Source organism: Staurois parvus, unplaced genomic scaffold (genome assembly GCF_062004578.1).
Source record: "Staurois parvus isolate SC_StPar_1 unplaced genomic scaffold, SC_StPar_1.0 ptg000153l, whole genome shotgun sequence".
In the NCBI taxonomy this organism is placed as follows: domain Eukaryota; kingdom Metazoa; phylum Chordata; class Amphibia; order Anura; family Ranidae; genus Staurois; species Staurois parvus.
Window position 1 is genome coordinate 25,269,074 of NW_028317949.1, and position 13,427 is coordinate 25,282,500.

General features: G+C 41.7%; 1 protein-coding gene across 1 annotated transcript in view; it reads right to left on the minus strand.

Moving 5' to 3' along the window:
* VPS4B (vacuolar protein sorting 4 homolog B) overlaps positions 1-6,040 on the minus strand; it is a 44,140-nt gene extending 38,100 nt beyond the window's left edge. The window contains exon 1 of the mRNA XM_089674875.1: positions 5,833-6,040. Within this exon, the coding sequence (XP_089531001.1) occupies positions 5,833-5,859 (27 nt within the window). The 5' untranslated portion in view covers positions 5,860-6,040. The remainder of the gene's footprint in view (positions 1-5,832) is intronic.
* Positions 6,041-13,427: the final 7,387 nt, after the last annotated feature.

Here is a 13,427-nt window from a genome sequence, read left to right on the forward strand (position 1 = left end):
GCCCACTAGAGGATGTGGGGCCCTCAGGCCACCCTCATGGTCTGTTTCTGATTGTTTGGTCAGAGACATTCACACCAGTGGCCTGCTGGAGGTAATTTTGTAGGGCTCTGGCAGTGCTCATCCTGTTTCTCCTTACACAAAACAGCAGAAAGCGGTCCTGCTGTTGAGTTAAGGACCCTCTACAGCCTTGTCTAGCTCTCTTAGAGTAACTGCCTGTCTCCTGGAATCTCCTCCATACTCTTGAGACTGTGCTGGGAGACACAGCAAACTTTCTGGCAATGGCACGTATTGATGTGCCATTCCGGAGGAGCTGGACTGCCCGTGCAACCTCTGTAGGGTCCAGGTATCGCCTCATGCTACCAGTAGTGAAACCTACCCTAGCCAAATGCAAAAATAGTGAAAAACAGAAAAGAGTAGGGAAATTAAAAAAAAAAAGTCTGTGGAGTCCACCTGTAAAACCATTCCTGTTTTGGGGGTCATCTCATTGCTGCCCATATAGTGCACATGCTGTTAATTTCATTAACACCAAAGCAGCTGAAACGGTTTAACAACCCCCTCTACTACTTAACTGACCAGATCAATATTCCAGGAGTTTTAACAGATTTGATGCAATACTCGGATTAAAAAGTGTTCCTTAAACTTTTGCATAGTATGTACACTGCTCAAAAAGATTAATGGCAGGTGTGAAAAAATGCTGTAAGTTAAGAATGCTTTCAGAAATAGAATTAATATTTAATTTTTATCAATTAACAAAATGGAAAGTAAATAAACTGAAGAGAAACCCAAAATCAAATCAATATTTGGTGTGACCACCCTTTACATTCAAAACAGCATCAATTCTTCAAGGTATACTTGCACACAGTTTTTGAAGGAACTCGGCAGGAAGGATTTTCCAAACATCTTGGAGAACTAACCACAGATCTTCTGTGGATGTAGGCGGCCTCAAATTCTTCTGTCTCATGTAATCCCAGACAGTCTCAATGTTGAGATCAGGACTCCCTGGGGGCCAAACCATCACTTCCAGGATTCTCCTTCATGGTGAAGATAGTTCTTACCGTCACTGGCTGTATGTTTGGGGTTGTTGTCCTGATGCAGAATAAAATTGGGGCTAATCGCCCGCCTCCCTAATGGTACGGCATGATGAATAAGTATTTGCTGTATCTCTCAGCATTAAGGACACCCTTGATCCTGACCAAATCTCCAACTCCTGCAGAAACGCAGCCCCAAACTTGCAAGGAACCTCCACCATGCTTCAGTGCTGCTCTCCAGTCCTTCAGTGGACAAACTGCCTTCTGCTGTAGCTGTGGATTGAGGAGTCAAATTTTCAAAAATTTGACTCTTCAATCCACAACACCTGCTGTCTTTTTTTTCTGCACCCCAGTTCCTATGTTTTTTTGATTAGTTGAGTCGCTTAGCTTTGTTTCCAGGTCAGATAGTTTTTTTGGCTTTTTGGCTGCAATTCTGCCATGAAGAGCACATCTAGCCAGACTTCTTTCGGACAACAGATGGGTGTACCAGGGTCCCACCAGTTCTGTGCGGATGACACTGCTGAACATCTTCCAATGTCGAAGAGAAGTAAGCATGATGTGATCATCTACTGCTCTCAGCTTCCTAGGCCGACCACTGCGTCTACAGTCCTTAACGTTGCCCATTTATGTGTTCTTCTTCAAAAGAGCTTGAACACCACATTCTGGTGTGGTTTGAAATCTTTACCTTGCATCTCTCAAAGAGACTATGGTTGGTCATAGGAAAAAGGTTGGATAATTTGTTCCCTGAGGAATTCTAAAAAGATGCTGTTCTGGGTTGGACTGGAGATTTCTAACTGTTCATCACCCAGCCCAGTTTTTCTAATGTGAGGAGGACTTCCAACACATTCATTTTTGTTAGGGTGTACAGCAAAATATCATCCAGGTAAGGGATTAAAAAAATTCTTCTGGGAGTCTGCTAGGATCTTGGTGAGGCTCCCTGGAGCTGCAAAAAAATACCTTTGAGCTAAAAGAATTGCAAAAGTAAGAAAACACTGATACATGGGATAGATTAGGACATGCAAATAAGCATCCTTTAGGTTGAGGGTAAACAAACTTCTTTAAAGAGGGTCTTGTTGACCAGCTAAATGTTTTCCATTCAGAATTTTCTGTACTGCAGATACCAGTTCAGATTCCTCAAGTTTAAAATTATCCTGTTTTTCCCTGATGGTTTCTGAACTAGGAAAACATGGGGGTGAAATTCCTGAACAAGGAAATGTTATAGAACAGGAACAGTCATGTTTTGATGGGCAAAAGGACATGAATCTGAAAGCAGATGTGAGGCACCAGGGCAACTGCAGGTCAAACAGAGGCCAAGATTGCAGCTTTCTTAGCTGTAGAGAATAGGAGGGCTAACTGCCACTTTCAGAGGGCACAGGATTGAAGAAAGCCCCTCTAACATGCCTGTTTGTGGTTTCCCTTGATCTCTCCAAGCTGTGTTTGGCTCCAAATGTGGCTACCTTGATAAGCCAAAAGTGTACATTAAATTCTGTTAAGCAAAATGATTCACACCTTTACGTAAGCATTTTTAATTCAAATCAATAGGATACATCAAAACATATGTATGAAGATGATTGTCAATGTACATTATGATGTGAATCAACGTATTACAACAGACTATAGCATACACTAATGCATGATATGACGAATATTGACATTCAATACAAAGTGCACTACAAAGCATGTAAAGTTAACGTGTTTTAATGAGTTTCTATTGACTTCAATAGAAAATGCATCAGAGGGAAAGGAATGTATAGTTTTTGAATAGATCCTCCATGATTCCATGTTTACTTCAGCTGTAATGTCACTTCGCACCTATACATTTTTTGGTGCTTTTTTTCAGAAAAGTACTACAGTCCATTTAACATGGTTTCCCATGGGACACATTCACATCTATGCTTTTTTCTTCTGATGTGTTTTTGGAAAGGGTCAGGGACTTTTTTTAAACGTAAAACAGTGCATTTTTGATTCAATAGACCTCAATGGAGACCCTGCAGAAAAGCATGCAGTGCATTTTTTATGCAATTGACACCTTTTGCATTTTTATCTGCCCAACAACAAATTGCCCAAAAAAAAAAAAAGGAAGCATAAAAACGCATCAAAAATGTGTGTGCAAAACATACCTCAAAAAGCACTGCAGAAACGAATTAAAAGCAAACTGAATAGGTGTGAGCCAAGCTTAAGACATTAAACTTCATACATTTTGATAAAAAAAAAACTGGAAAAATGGACCATTTTACAACTTGACCACTTGTGCATATCTAAGACTATACTGACACTAGTGACTATTGCTGCTGCACTTCTGAGAAGCGGTCAACTCACTTTTCTGAACCATTTGACAAGCAACGAGAAGGCAATGTTTGAACTCCTCATTGCCCATTTAACCCTGTAAATGCAAGAACATATTGCTCGCAGTTGGGGCATGGACCCATTTGCTTGAAAAGTTACATTCAAGGCATACCGCAATTGACCACTGTTGATGTTTCTTGCACTATCATCTGAACTGTCAACACATCAAATGGTTGGTGTCATTACAGGGGTATTATTATATCTCTCTCTGGAGTCTATACCTCTTTTAATACAAGAGAGGATTTTGCTCGCTTTACAAACCGCAGCTTGACATTGCATGCCATTATTAAGCATATGATCTACCAGAACTCCCACTGTGCGTGCAATCAGTAAACCGCTGTGCCCTAGGGACACAGTGCACCACTGATCGCTGCACACCGCCAGGGGCGTGCATGCGCGGCTAGAGTGGAAGGACATCATATGACATCTTCCCAGAACGAGAGAGCCGCCACCCTCCTGTCATTTTCTTCTATGGCGGATGGAAGGCGGTTAAAATGGTTCTAATGGCATGCATGAAGGTAAAAAACCTTCAGTGTGCAGTTTCCACATCAGCCCTCCCAGTACTTACCTGAGCCCAATCTCAATCCAGTGATGGGTATGAGAGCAGCAGCTCTCTCACTCCTCATTGGCTCAGGCACAGCAGCAGGAGTCATTGGCTCCTGCTGCAGTCAATCACAGCCAGTGAGAAGGGAGTGGGGCGCGGCTGAGCCGCACTCTGTACGTCCCATAAACACACAGAGAAAGCTCCAGTGCAAGTACACATGAGTGCCACAGAGCAAGCAGCTTGCTATGGGGGGGGGGGGGGGGGGGGGGACTACTCATCAATGTTGAAGGGCCAGAAGCGCCGGCAGGGGACCCAGAGAAGAGGAGGATCAGAGCTGCTCTGTGCAATGATTATTCATTATTTTAAAGAATAAGGAGCCTTTAGAATCACAAACCCCCCTGGCAGTATTCCCAAGTGTAGCTCGGGGTAAAGTTTCAGTACCAAAAGCGGTAACCCCGAGCTACACTCGGGCTTACCATGCGGCGCTGCTCCGGGATCCCTCGATCCCTTACCTTGTCCTGCGCTCCCGCGATGTCCCTCCTGCAGTGTCCCCTGTAATGTCCTCCAGCCGATGCTGGCATCTGTCTTCTGGGTTCCGTCCCCTGCGAGCGTCGGGACGGAACGGCGGGAAATTTGAAAATGACATATTGTGACATTCACTAAATACACTAAAATCACATAGTAAACCATTACTGTATCAAACCATTTCACATACATTTTGTCCCGAGTGCTTTGTCCTGTGCCCTGCCTGCATTTTTGCTGTTCTTTCTGCCTGGAAACTGAGAAATGTCCATGGCATCCAAAAAGCGTCCCTTTAGGTCAAAATCGGTTTTAGACCAGCTAGAGAACAGCAATAGTAAATCAGAAAACGATTCTGCAACTTTGCTCAGTGATGTGCGAACTTGGCACTCTATTTCAAATTTCAGTGTTTTTGGTTTGATTATATTATTGAATTACATTTATTATTATATTACTTTTTATGATTATTTATTAAATTATAATTTATGATTTCGTGTATCAAATTTAAATATACCCGGGATGTTTACTAGACTCTTGTTCGGACAGATTTCAGTGAGCTATTCCTACAAATTACAGGCCTACAATAAAAAAAACTACATATTTCCATGCAAAAAAACATACCGCTTTGAGCACAGAAATATGGACATAATCAGACCGCTGGGGGGGGGGTTAAGGAGGGCATTGTAAATACACAGATCAACAAGCTCTAAGGCCAAACCTTTTTTCTTTAGTTTTAGATAGATTACAAATCCTGTCCATTTTTCCCCTTTTTATCATCTATGTCCCACAGGGAAGAATTACCGTCACTTCTGTCCCACTGATGTAACAGGAAGTGAAGGAAGAGCTCCTCTCCGCTTAGACCACAGGAACAAGTGTCCCCTTTGATGATTTCCTTTCCTGTTCCGGTGACAGCTCAAGGTTTGGATTTTACCTTCATTAAAGGATGCTGTACTTTGTATTGGTATTGTTCTGTCACATGTTCTGTCCCCCTCTGTAATGTACAGCGCTGAGCGAACTATTGGCGCTTTATAAATACTGTATAATAATAATACTTGCATCCCCTGGATGAATAGAGAGGGTTGTTCTCTCAAATGGGGACACCACCAGCAATAAAAACCTGACACGGGTCCAGCCCATTCACTAGTATTACAAAGCTAGCTTCAATACACTTGGAATGGAAGACTTGTTTCTACCTCTGACCTATTGGAGGATCACCGGAGGTCAGGGGTCATGTATATTACACAACCGGGAGCTTTGATGATATATTTCCTGGGTGTCATTCTATATACAAACATTACACTACATAGGAATGAGGAGGACATACTGCAAGAGGACGCACATTCAGGAACACCCCTTTATCCCCGTATGAAGCCTGCTGAGAGTGCCGCTGATTACCTGTAGATTAGTCCCGTTCGCTGCCATCTCTCCTCCCGGTGTCGTGTGATGTCTCGGTCTCCCCTATTAATCCCCCCACTTCACAGAGTCCGGAAAGGGACGTGTATCGGGCGTCCAACAACACCCTCCGGTCCTCTCTTACTTCCGCGTGTAGCAAAACGCTTCCGGATTACGTCACCGATGACTCACCCACCACCTGACTAGAGGAGTTCTAGCACATGACCGAGAGAGGACAGCGTCAACGTCACCGGGCCGCACCTGTCTGACGTAACACGCCTCTCGTGATAGGTCCCCATAGCGCATGCCTACTTCGAGGTCGACGATTCGATGGTTTTCCCAGAAGCCTGGCTGATGTCTGGGTCACATGGCTTAGCCTGGGCCTTGTCACGTGACATCAAACTTGGTGGCTAATAATTCTTTTCCTTCAGATATAATGGGGACAAGTGAAGCGTTTTCTCACAATTTCTATTGGTCTGTTGAGAACAGGGGTGGACTGACAACTCATGGGGTCCCCAGGCAATAGGGGATCATGGGGTCCCTGTATACTTGCCCAAATTCAAAAAAGCCTATGAAAAAGGTACCAGGGGCATCTCATGGGGCCCCCTACTGACCCCGGGCCCTCGGGCAGTGCCCGAGTTTCAAAATGGTCAGTCCGCCTCTGGTTGAGACGCTTTCTACTGCTATGCTGCTGAATGACATGGAAATACTGGAACAGGAAGTGAGGAGCAATCTCCCAGCAGGGGTACAGATGTTCTAACAGCTTCTCATACTATTCAATTCCTCCCAAATGTCCTGATGGTGAGGGGGACTGTTCCTGATTTGGAACAAAATCCCTCTTTCCTCCTAATTTGTCCCTCATTTTAGTCTGAACTTTACAGTTGTATATAAAATGTATTATTTATCTTTCAAAAAGTGTTTTACGGTGCTTAGTGCCTGTTCACATATATGCAGATTGCTTGTCATTGGAACCACATCCACTCCACATGACGTGAAATAACATTGCTTCCCATGGTGCCTGTTCACATATATGCAGATTGCTTGTCGTTTGAACCTCATCCACTTCACATGATGTGAAATAACATTGCTTCCTATGGTGCCTGTTCACATATATGCAGATTGCTTGTCATTGGAACCACATCCACTCCACATGACGTGAAATAACATTGCTTCCCATGGTGCCTGTTCACATATATGCAGATTGCTTGTCGTTTGGACCGCATCCACTCCACATGACGTGAAATAACATTGCTTCCCATGGTGCCTGTTCACATATATGCAGATTGCTTGTCGTTTGAACCTCATCCAATCCACGTGACGTGAAATAACATTGCTTCCTATGGTGCCTGTTCACATATATGCAGATTGCTTGTCATTGGAACCACATCCACTCCACATGATGTGAAATAACATTGCTTCCCATGGTGCCTGTTCACATATATGCAGATTGCTTGTCGTTTGGACCGCATCCACTCCACATGACGTGAAATAACATTGCTTCCCATGGTGCCTGTTCACATATATGCAGATTGCTTGTCGTTTGAACCTCATCCAATCCACGTGACGTGAAATAACATTGCTTCCTATGGTGCCTGTTCACATATATGCAGATTGCTTGTCGTTTGGACCGCATCCACTCCACATGATGTGAAATAACATTGCTTCCCATGGTGCCTGTTCACATATATGCAGATTGCTTGTCGTTTGGACCGCATCCACTCCACATGACGTGAAATAACATTGCTTCCCATGGTGCCTGTTCACATATATGCAGATTGCTTGTCGTTTGAACCTCATCCAATCCACGTGACGTGAAATAACATTGCTTCCTATGGTGCCTGTTCACATATATGCAGATTGCTTGTCGTTTGGACCGCATCCACTCCACATGATGTGAAATAACATTGCTTCCCATGGTGCCTGTTCACATATATGCAGATTGCTTGTCGTTTGGACCGCATCCACTCCACGTGACGTGAAATAACATTGCTTCCCATGGTGCCTGTTCACATATATGCAGATTGCTTGTCGTTTGAACCTCATCCAATCCACGTGACGTGAAATAACATTGCTTCCTATGGTGCCTGTTCACATATATGCAGATTGCTTGTCATTGGAACCACATCCACTCCACATGATGTGAAATAACATTGCTTCCCATGGTGCCTGTTCACATATATGCAGATTGCTTGTCGTTTGGACCGCATCCACTCCACATGACGTGAAATAACATTGCTTCCCATGGTGCCTGTTCACATATATGCAGATTGCTTGTCGTTTGAACCTCATCCAATCCACGTGACGTGAAATAACATTGCTTCCTATGGTGCCTGTTCACATATATGCAGATTGCTTGTCGTTTGGACCGCATCCACTCCACATGATGTGAAATAACATTGCTTCCTATGGTGCCTGTTCACATATGTCCGATGCACTGCCAGTGCGGATTGAAAAAGAGTCCTGTCCGATTTCTGAGCAGTGCGGTCCAGTTCAGGTGTGAAGTACAGGCTATTGACTTCTATGGGAACCGTTTCTAAATCGCATATGTCATCAGTTGTGAAAAGGATAAAATCCTGATCTAATCCTGTCCTGAACCTGATGTAAATCTGACCTGAACTGCTGAACAACTACTGTATCAATTAGCTGTGAAACCTGCTCTTCATTCTGCACCCCACGTGTGAGAGCTGATTCACACATATGTAGTGGGGATTGAAGATCAGGTTTTACAGTTAATTGATGCAGTAGTTGTTCACAGGTTCAGGTCAGGTTTACATCAGGTTCAGGACAGGATTAGATCAGGATCTTGTTCACACATATGTGGTTTAGAAACGGTTCCCTAGAAGTCAGTAGCCTGTAATCCGTGACCGGACCGTACTGCTCAGAAATCGGACTTGACTTTTTTTTAAAACCGCACTAAATCTGCACTGCCAGTGCATCGGACATGTGTGAACAGGCACCATAGTAAGCAATGTTTTTTCACATGTCATGCGAATTGGATGCGGTTCAAATCACATCCAATCAGCATATATGTGAATAAGCACTGAATCAGCGCTAAACCATTCATCCACTTTCTAAATTGTTGCATTTATAAACTTCAAAAGCCAGGAATAGTAATGGTAAAAAAGCACTTGTGGATTGAGCTAATCCTTTTTTTGTGTAATTCTTCAACTACTTCCCACCTGGCCTATAGTAAAATGACGGCCGGGCGAACCTCTCATCCCTCCAGGATATGACGTCCTTCACGTATCGCGCGTGCCCTTAGGGCCACGATGTGGTGAGATCTGTCACCGGCTGTGTACCTCGGACACGGCTGATAACAGATCTGTTTACCGGTCCCATTGTCAGTACCATGTGACCTGCTGTGACCAATAACAGTAAGTCACCTGAAAGTTGTATACAATGGATGGCTTCCTTTAACCACTTGCCCTCCTGAGGATTTACCGCCCTTAATGACCAGGCCTCTTTTTGCTACTCAGCGCTGCACTAATTCAACTGATAATTGCGCGGTCATGCAATGCTGCACCCAAACAAAATTTACATCCTTTTTTTCACACAAATAGAGCTTTCTTTTGGTGGTATTTGAACACCTGTGCGCTTTTTATTTTTCGCGCTATAAACAAAAAAGTCCAAACATTTTGAAGAAAAACTATATTTTTTACTTTCGGCTATAAAAAATATATAGCACACTCAAAGTTAGTTATAAATTTGGGCCAAAATGTATTCTGCTACATGTTTTTGGTAAATAAAATCCCAATAAGTGTATATTGATTGCTTTGTGTGAAAGTTATAGCATCTACAAACTATAGTATAGATATTGCAATTTACGCCTTTTTGTTTGCTATACAGCACTGCACTAGTTTAACTGACAACTGCGCGGTCATGCAAAACGGTACATAAATGAAATTTATGTCCTTTCTTTCACACAAATAGAGTTTTCTTATGGTGGTATTTTATCACCTGTGCGGTTTTTATTTTTGGTGCTATAAACAAAAAATATTTTCTCATTTCTGTCATAAAAAATATCCAAAAAAACTAAAATTTCGTCATAAATTTAGGCCAAAATGTATTCTGCTACATGTTTTTGGTTAAAAAAATCCCCAAAAGTGTATATTGATTGCTTTGCGTGAAAGTTATAGGGTCTACAAACTATGGTATAGATAATGGAATTTACACAGCTTTTCCTTTCTGACTGCTCATCACATGTCTTGAGGTGCTAAAATACCAGGACAGTACAAACACCCCCAAATGACCCCTTTTCGGAAAGTAGACACCCTAAGCTATCTGTTGATAGGCATATTGAGTCCATGGAAGATTTATTTTTTTTCCACACTTTTCTGGAAAATGAGAAAAACTTTTTTTTTTACACAAAGTTGTCAATTAAATTATACATTTCTCACACAAGCCATGGGTATATGTGGAATTACACCCCAAAATACATTCTGCTACTTCTATCAAGTATGGGGATACCACATGTGTGAGACTTTTTGGGAGCCTAGCCACATACAGGAGCCTGAAATCCAATGACCACTTTGAAAGACTGAAGGTGCGTAACTTCCTCATTTCACTTTCTTTCTACCTATCACAGTTTCGGAGGCCCAGAAGTGCCAGGATAGCACCAAACTCCCCCAAATTACCCCTTTTTGGAAAGTAGACACCCCAAGGAATTTAAAAAGGCATGATGAGTATTTTGCAGATCTCATTTTTTCTCACAAGGTTTTGAAATATAAAAAAAGAAAAGAAAAAATATGTTTTTGTTTTTTTTCTTCAATTTTCAAAAACTTGTGGCAACAAACGAGATCTGCAAAATACTCACCATGCTTCTGATCAAATTCCTTGGGGTGTCTACTTTCCAAAAAGTGGTCATTTGGGGGGGGTTTGGTGCTATCCTGGCATTTCAGGACCTCCGAAACTGTGATAGGTACTCAGGAAGCGTAATGAGGAAATAAAGCCTGATGGTGCTTATTGGATTTTGGGGTCCTGTACTTGGCTAGACTGCCAAAACATCTCTCACATGTGGTACCCCCATACTCGAGAGAAGTAGCAGAATGTATTTTGGGGAGTAATTCCACATATACCCATGGCATGTGTGAGCAATAAATCATTTGAGTGACAATTTTGTGTAAAAAAAAAGAAGAAAACATTTTTTGTTTGTCGTTTTCCAAAAATTTGTGGTAAAAAAATAAATTCTTCTATTGATTCAACATGCTTCTCAGCAAATAGTTTGGGGTGTCTACTTTCCAAAAAGGGGTCGTATTGGGGGGTGGGGGCATTTTATGCCCAGCATTAGACGTTTATGCCACACATCACTCACTCTTCTAACCACCTGAAGATCAAGCCTTTTCTGACACTTTTTGTTCACATGAAAAAAATCTGTATTTTTACCAGGAAATTAATTGAAACCCCCAAACATTATATATTTTTTTTAAAGCAAACACCCTAGTGAATAAAACAGTGGGTGATGCAATTTTTTATGTCACATAGTACTCGCGCAGCGATTTTTCAAATGCAATTTTTTTTACAAATATACACTTTTTTTACTTTTAATGCACAAAACACTAAATATTGGCCAATTATTTGGTAAAATATAAAAGATGATGATATGCCGAGTAAATAGATACCAAACATGACATGCTTTAAAACTGCGCATGCCCCGTGCAATGGCAACAAACTGCATACGTTTTTAATATCCATAGGCAACGTGTTAAAAGCCTTTACAAGCTACCATTTTAGATTTATAGAGGAGGTCTAGTGTTAAAATTACTGCCCTTGATCTGACGTTCGTGGCAATACCACACATGCATGGTGCAACCGCTGTTTCCATACTGGCACAGGGTCAATGCTCACGAACGCATATGTGCACAGGGGTGGCGAGGGTACTTTTTTTTTTTTAAGTTGTTTTGATTTTTTTTATTATTTTTACACTGTCGCTTCATTTTTTTTTATCATTTCTAATGCTATCACAGGGAATGCAAATATCCCCTATAACTTCAATGGGCATTGTCATATATTCTTTTTTTTAGAAATCTGGGTTCTATCAGACTCTAGATATCTCATCTGCCCTTACATTATCTAATCAAACCAAGATCGGTGTGATCAGATGCTTTCCCAATTTACAAATGGTGCTGTTTATATCCTGTGAAACTGAAGTGATGAAATGCTCGTATCTTCCAATTTCTTAGGCTATAGAGATGATTGGCACCATTCTGGTCTCCAAATCAGCTCTATGGTCAGCTAGCAGAAACACTGGCTGCATTCTCAGGTTGCCCTGATGGCATGGGACTGCCCGAGAAGGTCGTGGAAGGCAGTGGGGGAGGGGGGTATCGTTTCCGCTGCTTGTAAAAGCAATCCTGCAGATAATTAGCCACTAGGATTTCTTTTACATGAAAGCCGATCGCCGGATGAAAAAAACAATACCAGGATGATGCCTGCAGCTGTAGGCATCATCCTGGTATAACCATTCAAAGTCCAGTGATGTACCAGTACCTCGGTTTATGAATTTAATTCTTTCTGCAGGACATTTCATATAGCGAAAAATTTGTAAACCGAAACACTGTTTCCCATAGGAATGCATTGAAAACCAATTAATCCATTCAGAAGGTCACAAAAACATTAAACGCTACTAAAATACTGCATGAGTTATTTTATTATTGCAGTATTTTAGTAGTGACAACCATGTGTTAATATTTCAGCTGTCAGCGGGGTTCCCCACTGACAGATGAATGTAAAAGAATTGCTGGTAATTTAAAAAAAAAAAATTTAATTGCAGGCAATGCACTCAGCTGTCAGGTGCCAGTTTTTAAACGTAATTACCGTTTTTTTTTCCCTTCACTATACAGTAGTACAGAAATTCCCCCTCCAGCTGAAAGAAAGTTTCTTTTAGTTTATTTCCCCAAGTTAAAAGATACAATGTTTACTTTCAGTTTCTTAAAAGTTACAATGTGTACTTTCAGTTTCTTAAAATATACAAAGTATCCTTTAGCTCTGGGAAACTGAGAGCTAATGTTGTGAGCTATACTGAAGAAAAAAAAAAGATGGCAATTGCATTTAAAAATCAGCACTGACATACACTTAGTATTGAAAAGAAAATTAGTAAAAAATTTGTAAACCGAGGCATTATTTTCAATGGATTTTCATTCGTAAACTAAAAATTACATTAACAGAGGCATTCGTAAACCGAGGTATTACTGTATATGCTATGTTCTTTTTTTTTTTTGTACGCAGCCTGTAGACTGAATGGAACAAAGTGAAGAAATCTCTGCCAGAAAAAGTGTGTGGTATGCACACCATTGGAATATACCGCCCTGCATCCACCCACTTCTAATGGTGGTCACACTTTGCCACATGTGCCAGTTCCAAGATTGTACAAATATCTAAATAGTGGCACGCTTGAATAAAAATTGTCCATGTATAAGTAGTACCCCATATGGAGAAGGATGACACCAATTACCAAACTATCTTGCCACTGCTCCCCATGTAGTCTGGGCATCTGGGGGGCTCCACGTGACTATCTTTTCCCTCGTAAATCTGAACAATACCTGTGCTCTCCACCGCACCAGCTTGTACTACACTTATGGGACTCGCCACATCGCCAAGTGATA